A 13,013-nucleotide genomic window follows, 5' to 3' on the forward strand; every position below is an offset into this window, starting at 1 on the left:
TGGCTCGCAAGTTCCGTCTCATGAAAGTTGTTGTTTTTCCATCTCTACACCCGCCACGCATCGCGATGATGCTAATATGAGGTCAGGGGCAGTCCTACGTATCGTGCTACTGACAGAGATCATCGAGAATGTCTTTAGAGGCTTGCCGGCGTGTCTTGGATGCTGTTTTCCGCCAATATACCTACGAGTCTACTCCAGAAAAAAAGTTGTTTTTCTTAGGTTTTTGGCACTTCGAGCCTCTTTACTGTCCATCTCACCGTAACCAAACCCCGTAACACCATTACGGTCCATCAGCCAATCAGAAGGCAGAATGTGCCCGTGAAATACGCAACTCACTCTCGTCACCATCGCAACCGCGAATAGCTTCACAGATTCCCATAGCAACCCCCTATGATCCACACTTCTGGGCTTCCCTCTATATAAAGAGGGTGCCCCCCCCCAACTTTGGGAAGTTCTGGCAGTCCTTACCATAGCAATACGGTAAACTTTCTCCCACTTAGCGCAACGGTAAGTGCACCGCTTCGCAATTTTTATTTTTCACGGGTTCGAATCCTCGACTTGTCAAATTTTTTGAGCCTTTTTTTTTTACTAACTTTTTATCACAGATCTACACCTCCGATCTCTCTGCGTTTAACAGCCAATCCTACTGCTAACTAGCTTTTACTGATTATCCAGTTTCGACAATTTTATCGCTCTTATTACCATGGCGCCTTCTCAGCAAGTTCTCAGCTCTCCCGAGCTCCTCGACATGATTCTCAGGCAAGTTCCCCGCACCCATTTACTAACAAGCTGCCAGCGTGTCTGCCGCGTCTGGCGAGAGACCATCACCCGGACCCCGGTTTTGAGCCAGCGCCTTTTTCTGAGTGGCGCTTCGATTTCGCCAGTAGTCGGTCGCTATGAGAAGAATTTCCTGGTTGGATACCTTCTCCCGAAGGTGTTTAACCTGTTTTTCCCTGCTCGTAATTTTCCCACGCATACGCAACCATTCGCGATTGAGCCGACATCTCTAGCCGCTGTCCTTCGCGCTGACTAGAGCTCGCAATGGAAGTCTGGCACTCCCCAGTGGGGACAGATGCATGTCGCCCAGCCGCCGGTTACCCATCTGCGATGGGAAGTATCCTGGCACAGCCGACCCGAGGACCTTCCCGAGGACCTTCCTTGCGCCATTGTGGATCTTAAGTTCCCTCAGGGCTTACGCGTGCGCGAGTTGTTGGAGCTGGTCCTTTCGACGACAAGTGCCACCTCCGTTTGGTGGCCTACGATCGACGACAATTTCACGTTCTTGACTCCTGCAGACGACGACCCGATCGAAAAGTGGCTGTGCGACCGAATCCAGGCTGCGAACGATTCCCTAAGCCCGGTCCTCCAACAGCTGGTTCCGACCGAAGAAAGTTTTTTCGAGATCATTCGTCGCCGAACGTCGATTCCTGCTGTTTTGCGACTTCAGCAGTCCGCGCCCAATTCGACACTCCCATGGACTTATGCTCAGGTCCCTGCCGAGCAGATCTCTCCGGTTGTCGATCTTCCCGAGGTCCCCTCCCCTCGCGCCACTTCACCCTAACTTTTCTTTTTTGTCTAGTGCCGAGTTGAGGAATAGGCGTTCTGGGGGCTTCTCCGACTAGTCCCTTGGGCCTTTCGATGTGTTTTTTCGGCTTTCAGTTTTTTGTTTCGCCTTTTCTCTACAGAGTGGAGATGTAGGCGACGACTTCGGTCTTAATGCGTTTTGATTTTTCTTGTTTTTTGCGGTCACTTCACTATTTTCCCTGCCAATGAAATCGGTAACCTAACGGTCGCTGATGGAGGCCCGTCGTCGGAATTCCGGCGGCGGACCAGGACGATAGCCGTGCACCTTTACGTGGTGTCCTGGATAAGTAATCCTTGTTTCGGTCCATAGGGCCGATGCGGGATGAAACTAAGACACGGCTGATAGTATTGTGATTTATTATATATACACGTACATTTCTGTCCTATTCCGTGGATAGTTAGACCTGGACTACCTGGCCTACCTGGCCTTTTACCTTCACATCAGCAAGTTCTCTATGTTTACGTAAGCAGGTCTTTGGTTAGACATGTGGGATGAAGCCATGGGATGCGCGGTTGCTAGTCTACGATACCTTCGTCGCTTGTTTGTATTATCCCTGTGTGTTTTTCCGTTTGTTTCATCAGTGTTGCCCCGGTGTTTGCGATGAAGTTTTCTCTTCCCGCGTCAAGCACGCGTCTAAATGTTGAAAAGCTTACCTAATTGGTTACAAATCTGTCGTGATATCCCCTGGATGACTTACCTAATCAGAATTCTCCTAATTTGGCCGGTGAGAAGGTTGCTTAGGTAACACAAGGGATAGCTCAAACCAGCTCAATGCGCAGTGGCATTGTCGATCTATTTTGACAACCTCCATATGGTTTGCTATCGAGTTTGGACTTGTGCAATCAGCAGTCGAACAAAGGTATATCCTGAATTGCTTTGCAGAGCGCTTCTTCTAGAGAACTAAGATTACATAAATCTTCGCAAGTATGACATAGTTCTGAAATCCCAAACAGTAGAAAATTGAAACATTCCTCAAGATAGGAGACAAATATCAAACCCATGATGTCACAGCTTAGAGGGTTGACGAAATACGTCATTGGGAGGTTGGTGGTCGGAATGCGGCAGAAGTAGTGGAAGATGTGGATTAACCTACATAGAATCCTATCAATATCGTATGTTAACCGCGAAAAGACTCAAAGGAGTTAACGGGACAAGGAGAGGACAATCATAGCTTGTATGGCGATACACAACAACGAAGGGAATGGTCCTACCTACTTTGTATCCTAAATGGGACATACTATATGGCATGGGATCAGCGGTGTAATAGGCATCTTTGCATACCTCTTTTCTTCAACTTTATACCATGTAAAGTACATAGAGGGAAGGGATTAGAGAAATGGTCCGTGTGCTAACGCGACTGCATAAGGCCGCATTCTGGACTATCCCCTACATCACGTAATCCACATCTATGACCTACCAATTAACAACTGATTTACCTAAATAGGTAATAAGAGGGTTAATTCACATACAATTTATCGCTGTGTTATCAACACATGGGTTATACCTTGCCATGTCGCCCAGCGAGAAAAGCATTGTAACTTACTTGTTGGTTTATGGGCATATAAGAGGCTTCGAAAGGCTTCGGTATGACCGTGATATGACCGAAACTCGAGGATAAAGAATTGATCAGCTTCGTCGCTGCTCAATAAAAGACGATCATAGACGGCATAGCCGATCAAGTTTCAAAGGTATGTCATCTGTGAACTATTCTACAAACTTGATATTCTCAGTAGGTTTGGCATAATGTGGTACGAGATTAGAAGACGGTTACTATTCTAGATCCTCGGGAATGGTCTCTCCACAAATCATTATCTTCCTTCCTTCTGACGAATGCCCAAGTCAATATTTTCAACTCTTACAACGTGTTCATGGTTTTGGTCGCTTTGTTTTACTGCTGATAAAATATATTCTATAGGTACGATATTATACATATCATACTTGTGCGTTGTCAAAGATTAATTTGTGTTGAAACGAGCACAATCGACTAGTTCGTCAGTTAAACACAATTTGTGATACTGCCGGTATTCTGTGCACTATCGAAACTCCCAACTATGGCATTTCCGGGTCTGGGATACCATGGTTAGGTGTAACGATGATCAGTCGTTGATCCAATCCATACCCCCTGTCGCACTTGACTCGTCAGCTACCCGTTCCTTGTGGTGCGGTAACTTGGTACCCATAAATGACAGCTCGAAAGCCACACCGGCAGACCGGTCAGGGATGCAAGCCTATGAGGCATTTCCCTGCCGGAGTATTGTGCCGCTCAGATTTGTTGACCGTTATGTCTAAGGACGGCTTAGACAGATGTCTTAGATAGACGGGAGGGAGCATGCGGGTATGTAGGTATTCATCGGGTCGGGTCATTGCGAAAAGCTTGGGCGTATCGTAGCCAGACATTGTGGCTGAAAAAAAAGCCATCAAGGGGGAACCATTCCTAGATCTGGAATGGATCGCAATATGGTTGCCAAGCCGGAGATTTCATTGACTTAGACTTACATTATCCCTGTCAGCACAATATTGATCTGCACGTAAATCAATATCTCATTCTAACTCGGGGGTCCCTATTTGAATGTATTTCCTTGGCATATCCCCGTTACTCTGCTCGATGTTGTCGAGTGTTCGAGTCCAGAAGTGTGTCCCGGACTCTTCCCTACCACGCAAGTATTCTACCACCTTGCCACGCCTCTCACGATGCCGACCCTAGATCTTAGCGAGTTGAACATCGTCGTTTCCATTCTCGGTAAGTTACGAAGAAGCTACTCATGAGATAGCAATGCTGACTATTATCTAAGGTGCATTTATAGTTGTATATGGCCTGGTTGCCGTTAAAATAAAAGGCGTTTGGTATCTTGGGGAAGCATGTCAGTGCAATCCTCTGAATATTCTTCCGTGTTCGCCTACTAACTAAACCGTGTCAATAGTGCCGGCAGTCATCATTGGCATGATCTTGGGCCCTATAGCGGCCAAGTTTCTAGATGCCAAGCGATGGGGTTCAGCCGCTCCAGACCAACAAGATGCCATAACTCTTGGCGTGATGCGGGTGATGATTGGTATTCAACTGTCAGTTCACAAGTGGCTATAGCATGAGACATGCTTCCGACTTTAGGGTAGCCAAGTAACTGACTAGGGCTTCGGCCACTATAGGGTTATCGCTGGATACCAACTACCCGCTAGGTATATCCACATACGTTACAAGGAGTTGATAGTATGCCTCGTTCCTATCATGGCGATGATGTGGTTGGCGACGTCCGTTTGCGTGCTTGCGACAATACCTAAGGTCTCGTTGCTGGCAACCCTTGTCATCGGCGCTTGCGTCACATCTACGGACCCGATCCTTTCGCAGGCCGTGGCAAAGGGTCCCTTCGCCGACAAGTATGTATCCCGACCCCTCCGAGAAATCATCTCCGCAGAGGCCGGTGCCAACGATGGCTTCGCTTCACCATTTCTCATGCTTGCCGTGAACCTCCTACGCCTTACAGAGAATCGCCAACCAACTCTTGTAGAGCGCGGTAGAGGTGTCGGTGACGATACGAAAGACGTCGGCGTCGCCCTAGGTAACTGGGCCATAGAAACCCTCATCTACATTGTTTTATTGGCCATCGTTTATGGTGCGGTTGCTGGGTTCTGCGCAAGGATGGCAGTCCGGTTTTCATTGTCTAAGAGATGGATAGACACGGAAAGCTACCTCCTTTTCCCAACAGCGCTAGCTGTAAGTTCTATCAAAACAACACGCCATTCTTTCTTTTTCCAGTGTAACTAATTTTATTTGAAGCTTTTCATTGTTGGAACTTGCGGGGCTCTCGGCACTAGTGATCTTCTTGCTTGTTTTGTCGCGGGTTGCGCATTGAACTGGGACGGAGAATTCCTTGCGGAGACAGAACGCCGCCACGACGAGGTGAACTCCTGTATCGACGTTATGCTCAATTTCGGCGGCTTCATGTATGTCGGCATTGCCATACCGTGGCAAGATTTCAACCAGCCCGACACCACCGGAATCACCTATCCTCGCTTATTCGGCCTCGGCCTCCTCGTTCTACTCTTTCGCCGAGTCCCTTCTTTGCTTCTTACATATAAGATGATGCCAAATGTAGTCAAGGATTGGAAGGAAGCTATATTTATGGGATATTTCGGTCCTATAGGTGTCGGGGCAGTGTACTATCTGCAGCACACCAAACTCCTATTCCCTAGAGAGGAGGCTGCTAGTGCGGGAGAACGCGCATTGCTCGATGCGATAACCCCAGGTTCGTGTAATCACTTTTATATAATCCCCAACCTCGCAATATACTGATCTTTAAATAGTTGTGTATTTCCTCGTGTTGTTCTCAATTCTAGTACACGGGCTATCGATTCCCATCCTGAGCGGAATATACAGATATTGTAATGTGCGGACAATTACAGAGGATGCTGTCGAGATCAGACGAAGGAGCATATATATGCCCACTCCATCGAATGCTTTCAGGGGCGATCAAGATACATTTATTGTGTACAATCGGTTCTTCCGCCCCCTCGTCAACTTAGGGACATTACCAATTTCGAGGCCCCGCACCCGTAGCGATAACGACAGTATTTCGACGGTAGGAGAAGAAGACAAGAAGCGAGAGCGATCAGTTAGAATTAGTCATGTGGAATCTAGTAGAGGCATCTAAGGCTTCGCGGATTTCATTCTGCTTTTCCTTTTTAAAGAGTGGTTTTCTGAATAGCATTACGGTCAGGAGGTGTAATTGCATTCTTGAATGACATTATGAGGCCAACCCAGACAGTTACATTGAACAATGTAGCTTGATACACCATTTCATTCTCTTTTTTGATTGACTTTGATAAGCATCGCATAAAACATACAACTAGAGCTATAATGTCACTTTGTCTTTTATTCGGCCTCACATACTGTTGATCTCACTTTCGGCATCCTCTGACTCAACGACACATGATAGGTAGGTAGGATTGAATACGTACGTCTTGGTCAATAATCGTGTTCCGATCTTATGCGCCTCTCGAATACGGCAGTGAACTAATACTTACAAGTATAGGACTTCAAAATAGAATGCTACCCCATATGAAACCTATTCATAGGTACCTTGGGTAGGTCACCTTCACCATATATTGATTGTTCACTGTATTACTCACAACCATCCAATGATACCTTCTCACGCTACCTTCTCGTTATATCGCCATACCTATTTACGAAATTCGATGTCCTTTCGGAAAATCCAAGAACCTCCGTCAACAGATACACTCTTATAACCCAGAACCCCTTCTATGAATGATAGAACAAGCATTGGTGACACGAGAAAATACGAGTTCCTTTCTTCCACGGATAATGTCAAGCGGTCGTATATAGGACCTAGACCAAATGGCGATTGATGCAATTTAACTTCCACCGCAGGAGGCTGCATAAGTTAACTGTCGGTAAATATCCTAGGTATGGTGTAGCTTATAACACGGTGATATACTTACACGCGACGCTTGGTGAGGATTCGTTTTACACCATTTCTTGAGGTAATCTGCTAACAACTCCAGGGTCGGACTATGGCTACACTGTATCTCGACATTAGCCCTTCCTGTGTTGTAGACGGCAAGATGGTATGGCGGTTTGAGCAGTAATTGATCTGGGCGCTGTAGAAGGCTAATATCTGGAAATGTATCGGTGGCATGTTGGTGAGGTCCTGTGCTGGTTGAGTTGTGATTTGCATCCTCCTTGGATAAATCCGCCCAGTCATCTAGGGTTGACTGCTGGTCGTCAAAGCATTGTAAACACTTGGCCTTGAATACCGGTTGCAATTCGAACAACGATGGCATTTTACCCTTAGGAAGCTTGACATTAAGACCCGCCTCTTTGCTAGACCAGAACACTTCTGCTTCTTCGGATATCTGATTCCATGTTACATTAGTAGGTGGTTAGTTTTGTTGAGTGCTAGGAATAGGCTTTACCCCTATCAAAAGCTTCAAGCTACCATTGCAACGCTCCAGCAGTGTATCGGTCCATTCCGGATCGACTTCGCTATCCAAGATCTCTCTTAGTCCATTGAGAAATGCCTGAACACCCACTGAGATCGAAGGAACCAATGTAGATTTATCTGGATAGTGTTCATCCAGCTCGACGATAAGGAGTTCCCACTCAACGATGAATACTACATCAATCCCGAGAAGCTGCTTCACAGCGGAACGCGCCACCTGGACGGGCGTATTGGCATCTTCCCAATATTCGCGAAGTCCCAGCCTTACACGGAGGGGTCTATAATCTGGTTAAAGATACAACAATTTTAATTTGAAAGTAAGTAGCGTAGGGCACCTACTTACAACCTTGAAGAATACATGATCACCTACCTAACTAGGTATTTAAATTTTCAGATAACCTAGTGGTTGAACAAAATCTTACCAAATTAGCCACGTGCGTAGGTACTAGGTAGTCTTATGTATCATCGACATACCGAGGATAATATGGTTACCTATCCAGCGATTGAGGCTTAGAACGAAGCAATTCACAGTGATTGAATGTGAGTAATCCTCAGCCCCTGAATGGATTGCCACTAGTGAATTATCCTGAGCTGTGATTGGCCACATGTGGAGAATCTTGCTCCTCAACCAATCAAATGCTAGAATATTCGCCCAATATGGTAAATATAAGCTTGGCCCCACTTATAACTCCTCTGCCCCTCACCCTATTTTCCTTGTTGCCAAGCTTAGCTGAAAACTCAGTGGGGTTGATCGCCATCAGCTAACTCCGCCAACTTCACCAACCTCAACGCATTCAATTTAATAAAAATAGGCCTGCGGAATAAGCATATCAGAACTCTATGATGGGATATATACTCGAGTTTCTCATGATGATGTGTATAGGTATGTCTCCATTGTTAGCCGGTCATTGATTTGGCAACGTCCTTCAGACGTTATGAATGCGGCTAACTACTAAAGAGCCATCTAGTATCACAGAGGGCTAATAGCGTGCTTGGCTAACCGACTAGGTATATTTAGACAATAGGCTCATTTCCGGATCGGAGCCAGTTTAGTTGTTCAAGGAAGTTGCTCGTCCAAAAATCTCAGGGCTGAAGGCAAGGTTGACAAGTCTCGCACGAGGTCCAACAGGGAATGACGACGACTCCATACTACTTACAATTAGTATGCGTTAGCCCAAGGCATCCATCACGATTGAACGGGTACCTGGTTGAATACCGAATTGAATACCGACTAAGCTAGTGGTAACCTGCCACGACGGGCAAGATGAGTGGCGATGAAATATCGTATTCTTCGAATATTTAAAGGCACCATTATGCCCAGATGAGTTTGTGTTCCCCTAAAATGCAACTATTCATATCATCCTGAAGTTACCGTCGCAATTTGCCTCCTTGAGTATCCTACGACCCCTCAACTTACCGATAATATCTTCGTCATGTCGAAATTACCCCCTGTTGAAAAGCTGCCCCTTGCGCTACGCAAGAACAGTGAGTCGAGTAACTCTACGTCTTTGAGTGCCCAGTAGAAACTAATTCGAACAGTTCGTGATGCATGGGATAATAAGAAGTCGGGTTTCGAGCAACAAATCTCAGATATTCTTACTGTGCCCTGGACGATAGACATAAATCCCAATCAATTATTTGCCTATGCAGAAGAGGGTTATGCCAAGGAGTCACTGGGAGATTGCATTGCCAGGTAGGTTTGGGGCCAAAACAGACGTTGATACTTTATTCTTACTCTAAGCAAGTTATATCAATGGCGCGATATACAAGCTCAAGGACTACGTGAGCAGTGGTGGCGACGAAGGCCTGAAAGAACTGAATTCAATTTGTCATGCCCACACCATAACAATGGACTTAGACGATGCGAATCGCGTTACGTACTGCGGTGCAGATGTTCACGAGGGCAAGCTACGAATCTTGTTCGCCCCAAGTCGCCTAGGTACCAATATCGACGATGCACTTAGCCGCGAAGTCCTTCTAAAAGCTCTCAACGAGGCTCCCGCGCCCGAATCTGACGGTGCGGTAACATTGAGCTTTGCAGCACGCAAGGGAATCCGAGATGAGTACGAGAATAGAGCCGAAGAAATTCGGTCTCAAATCGGGAAAATTCTGGAGAAGCCTGATATCAAGTTGACGCCCAACTTCGAGGACACCTTCACAAAGTTACAGCAAGAAAGCAAAGCAGATTCAGGATTTCGGTCTGATTGGGAGAGCATCCTCGGCTCATTTACCTTATTCTACTGGGAGGGATTGATCAACCAACTGAAATCCCAGAAGTTTGACCAGGATGATCTACTGCGAGAGGGCTTCCACGAGGCTGTGGAGAAGGGCGAGATCGCGTTTCGGATTGTTGAGAAGCTCAAGTATAGTTCCTACTGCGAGTGCGATATCGAAGATGGAGTGTTGTACTTACAGGTAAATCGCCTTTCTTTCCTTCCCTGCCTAGCAGTTGCATCGTTGGGTAGGCCGCGCCATGTCTAATCATATGCTAACACATGGGTAGTGCACGAGCAAAACCTGGGGAAGCAATATCGACGACGCTGCTCAGGGGCTGCTAGATCGTTTGTAGGTCTGACATGCCTGTCAACATGGGGTCGATGACGGGGCTGAGATCTTGGCCTCTAGCTTTTTCGGAACATAATTCGTCCATGCTTTATTAGGCTATATAGCAAAAGTCTTCTACACATAAAAGTCCTACGCACCTGTTGTATGATGGCCTTATGCCAAGGATGCGGTTTTTGTTCACATGCCTGAGTCTACCTAGCCAATTCCTTCATACAGCACCCCCTTGAAGACTGCCGGCCACATCACCCTAATCGAGACCGAAGGAGGCTCAAGCATTATCCTTAGTGATAGGTCATATTTCGACATACAAGTGCAAAATTTGAAAATAGATTGCTAAAGGCTTTTAGCAAAGTGAAGGATTCGAAGTCATCATGACTTTTCAACACAGCCTGCCTGCTATATGGGTAGGTAGCCCTAAAGACAGCTGTCAGCTAATGCACTACGACCCTACAATCCTACCCATTCGCCTCATAACATTCGCAAGCGCCATGATCAACCACCTATGATACAGTGTTTCGCACGGGGCTGCTCTTTCCATAAACCATAATTTTTTAATTAAGGTAGATGTCGCGGTAGTGAAGGATCGATTTTCCGCACATTGTTATGAACTCATCTCTGCCCCCACCACCCCTTGTCAACCGACTTTGGAGCCGACTACTATACGAGTATCACCCTTTATTCAGATCGCCGGTGTAAAGTAAGGATTGGAGCTACTATTGTGTGACCGGTGATGTATCAAAGCTACTGAGCTAACCTCGATTTACGCCGAGGAATTACTACCTGTGTACATAATTGCTTCACCTGAATTTGGACCTACATAATAACATCAAATGACATTTGCCTGCTTTGGAGGTAACGGTGGATATTAAAATACGTTCGCTCGCCATTCGAGAATGTCTTGAGCTTTAGAATGATTTACTATGTTCGAAATCCCAGGCCACACCATAGTCTCTGCCGATATCATATTTCAAACTTTATATATACCTAAGTTGATCAGTGCCCCAGAAGTCAAAACATCCTCTTCGGTAACTCTCAAGCATCATACGAAAATTCCTATATTCGCCTGCTATGGACCAATTCATCTATGAGTCGAAGACCGATTCACGTTGGTATATTCAAGACCAGTGGGAGTCGGTAGACAGCGATGCCTTTATCAACCACCTAAATAGACATGTACGACTAGGAGCCCCCCTTTTAACACAGACTAGGTATTAAAATCGCATAGGTTAGACCTCAAACCGACGAATCGGGACAATTCCAAGTCAACATCGTGTACGCAGTCCGATATTACGAACTCAGAGCTCAGGACTAACGAATTGTAGGATGTTAGGGTTAGAAAATAAAACCATAAGTGCCACCCGCGACCACTTTGAATCTCTTCTCGAGAGTCTTGAGATACCTAGATCTGCCACAGAGCCTCTACTTCATAAAGATGGTCGACATTCTCATTCCATTCAATATTCTGAGACTGACTCGGGAGGACACGCCAGTTCATTATGTAATACTTACTGATACCTCCTTGCCCTAACATAATATGCTAACGTGCGGATTGAAGGTGTCTCGATACAAACTCCTTCTTTGGAGATCGATAATGGCTCACCAGTAGATTCGTTCTCATTACTGTTACGGATATCTGCCCAAACAAATTCCGCAGCCTGCGTTATCATCGCGAGAAATAACTCCAGAGCCGACACGCTCGCAAAAACCCCAACTACGGCAGATATAATCGCTGGTGCAATACAGCGTCATTATGACTTGATAAAAGAATGTCCTTTCCAAGTCATTAATGTACTTCTCGAACAGTTGGATAGTCTCAATGAAAGGTATTGGGACGATCGCGAAAGTGCTTTCTTCATGTTGCGTACACACATGGATGTTTTTTGTACAAACCCCAAAGCCTTATACGACGATGATGGTATGGCCGTCTTCGGGGTCACCCACGGCATGAATATCCTGCGTCGCAAATTGATACCTTTAGATTACGCCTTGGAGTTCGAATCGTCTGGACTTCGTTATACACACAACTTAATGGAGGTGTATCAGGATTTGCAGAAGCACGGCAACGGACCTCGATTTTCCCAGGCTGTATTGAAAGTGTTCCACCAAAAAATTCAGTACCTGGAGACAGCGGTAATGTTGCGCCATAAAAGGCGAGACGGATTAGATGAATGGGCACAACTGAATGTGAACATAGTAAGTGAACCGGGATATTACGATCGATCTCTTGTCTCGAAATACACTAATCAGTAATAGCTGCGGAGCAGTAACGCACAGCATGATACCAAACTCGCCCTTGATGACAGCATCGCAGTCAAGACGATATCCTTCGTTACACTAATATTTCTTCCCGTTTCACTTGTAGCAGTGAGTTTTCCATAGTCTCATCCGAGATCGTGTTATTTAACATAGATGCCTATCTAGACAATCTCCAGCAGCAATGCTTTTGCCGTTGAAAACAGCAGCATTGGAAACGGTGTCAGGGTCTGGAATAACTGGTGGATCCTCCTCGTCATCACTGTGTGCCTGACCGGCGCAGTCCTCGGTGGCGGTCTTCTGTATTGGATGAGTAGGCGGCATAACGCGAGACATTTCACAAACTCGAAAAGTGCGAATAATTCATGCCCATTCCCAAAGATCCTGGACATGAGAACATGAGAAGGCTTTGAAGGAGAATCAATCATTAGCTTCGGGGGGTCAACTGTGGTTACAACAAATTGTATTTCCACACCTGTCAGCAGCTAAAGAACAGCTGCTCCTCGCCTACTACATCATATTGATATTTAATTGTGAATGTTCTGTTGGAAACTCTGGTATAGTTCAACGCATCCCTCCCTGAAGATCTTTGAAACCGAATTGAATAAATATAATTCCAAGTTCTGAGATTGCATCAAGCCTGCCTGTGAAGTAAT

General features: G+C 46.0%; 5 protein-coding genes across 5 annotated transcripts; 4 read left to right on the top strand and 1 right to left on the bottom strand.

Annotated features, from left to right (window-relative positions):
- Positions 1-703: 703 nt before the first annotated feature.
- Positions 704-1,561, top strand: GGS22DRAFT_192767 (uncharacterized protein; the record flags this gene model as incomplete). Its single annotated transcript, XM_047965312.1, has 2 exons — positions 704-934; positions 1,049-1,561. 2 exons carry the CDS (start codon positions 704-706, stop codon positions 1,559-1,561), a joined length of 744 nt encoding a protein of 247 aa, XP_047814764.1.
- Positions 1,562-4,064: 2,503 nt separating this feature from the next.
- Positions 4,065-6,690, top strand: GGS22DRAFT_78020 (Na(+)/H(+) antiporter 1). Its single transcript, XM_047968079.1, has 6 exons — positions 4,065-4,325; positions 4,378-4,446; positions 4,507-4,645; positions 4,730-5,294; positions 5,358-5,826; positions 5,885-6,690. Exons 1-6 carry the CDS (start codon positions 4,277-4,279, stop codon positions 6,229-6,231), a joined length of 1,638 nt encoding a protein of 545 aa, XP_047814765.1. The 5' UTR covers positions 4,065-4,276; the 3' UTR covers positions 6,232-6,690.
- Positions 6,691-6,759: 69 nt separating this feature from the next.
- GGS22DRAFT_192769 (uncharacterized protein) lies at positions 6,760-7,899 on the bottom strand (the record flags this gene model as incomplete). The annotated part of the gene is made up of 4 exons (XM_047965313.1): positions 6,760-6,972; positions 7,040-7,453; positions 7,514-7,817; positions 7,883-7,899. 4 exons carry the CDS (start codon positions 7,897-7,899, stop codon positions 6,760-6,762), a joined length of 948 nt encoding a protein of 315 aa, XP_047814766.1.
- Positions 7,900-8,972: 1,073 nt separating this feature from the next.
- On the top strand, positions 8,973-10,108 carry GGS22DRAFT_192770 (uncharacterized protein; the record flags this gene model as incomplete). The annotated part of the gene is made up of 4 exons (XM_047965314.1): positions 8,973-9,024; positions 9,079-9,232; positions 9,285-9,954; positions 10,043-10,108. 4 exons carry the CDS (start codon positions 8,973-8,975, stop codon positions 10,106-10,108), a joined length of 942 nt encoding a protein of 313 aa, XP_047814767.1.
- A 1,064-nt stretch (positions 10,109-11,172) lies between these two features.
- Positions 11,173-12,775, top strand: GGS22DRAFT_197259 (uncharacterized protein; the record flags this gene model as incomplete). The annotated part of the gene is made up of 6 exons (XM_047965960.1): positions 11,173-11,277; positions 11,330-11,376; positions 11,427-11,602; positions 11,660-12,297; positions 12,358-12,468; positions 12,526-12,775. The coding sequence occupies 6 exons, from the start codon at positions 11,173-11,175 to the stop codon at positions 12,757-12,759; spliced, it is 1,311 nt and encodes a 436-aa protein (XP_047814768.1). The 3' UTR covers positions 12,760-12,775.
- Positions 12,776-13,013: the final 238 nt, after the last annotated feature.

This window comes from Annulohypoxylon maeteangense (assembly GCF_022496945.1).
Source record: "Annulohypoxylon maeteangense strain CBS 123835 unplaced genomic scaffold GGS22scaffold_22, whole genome shotgun sequence".
In the NCBI taxonomy this organism is placed as follows: Eukaryota; Fungi; Ascomycota; class Sordariomycetes; order Xylariales; family Hypoxylaceae; genus Annulohypoxylon; species Annulohypoxylon maeteangense.

Excerpts from the sequence above, each read along its gene's own strand:
- GGS22DRAFT_78020 (XM_047968079.1), top strand. The coding sequence starts at position 4,277 with ATGCCGACCCTAGATCTTAGCGAGTTGAACATCGTCGTTTCCATTCTC. Across the intron at positions 5,295-5,357 it reads TTTTCCCAACAGCGCTAGCT|CTTTTCATTGTTGGAACTTG; the intron begins GTAAGTTCTATC and ends TTTTATTTGAAG. Across the intron at positions 5,827-5,884 it reads GCTCGATGCGATAACCCCAG|TTGTGTATTTCCTCGTGTTG; the intron begins GTTCGTGTAATC and ends ATCTTTAAATAG.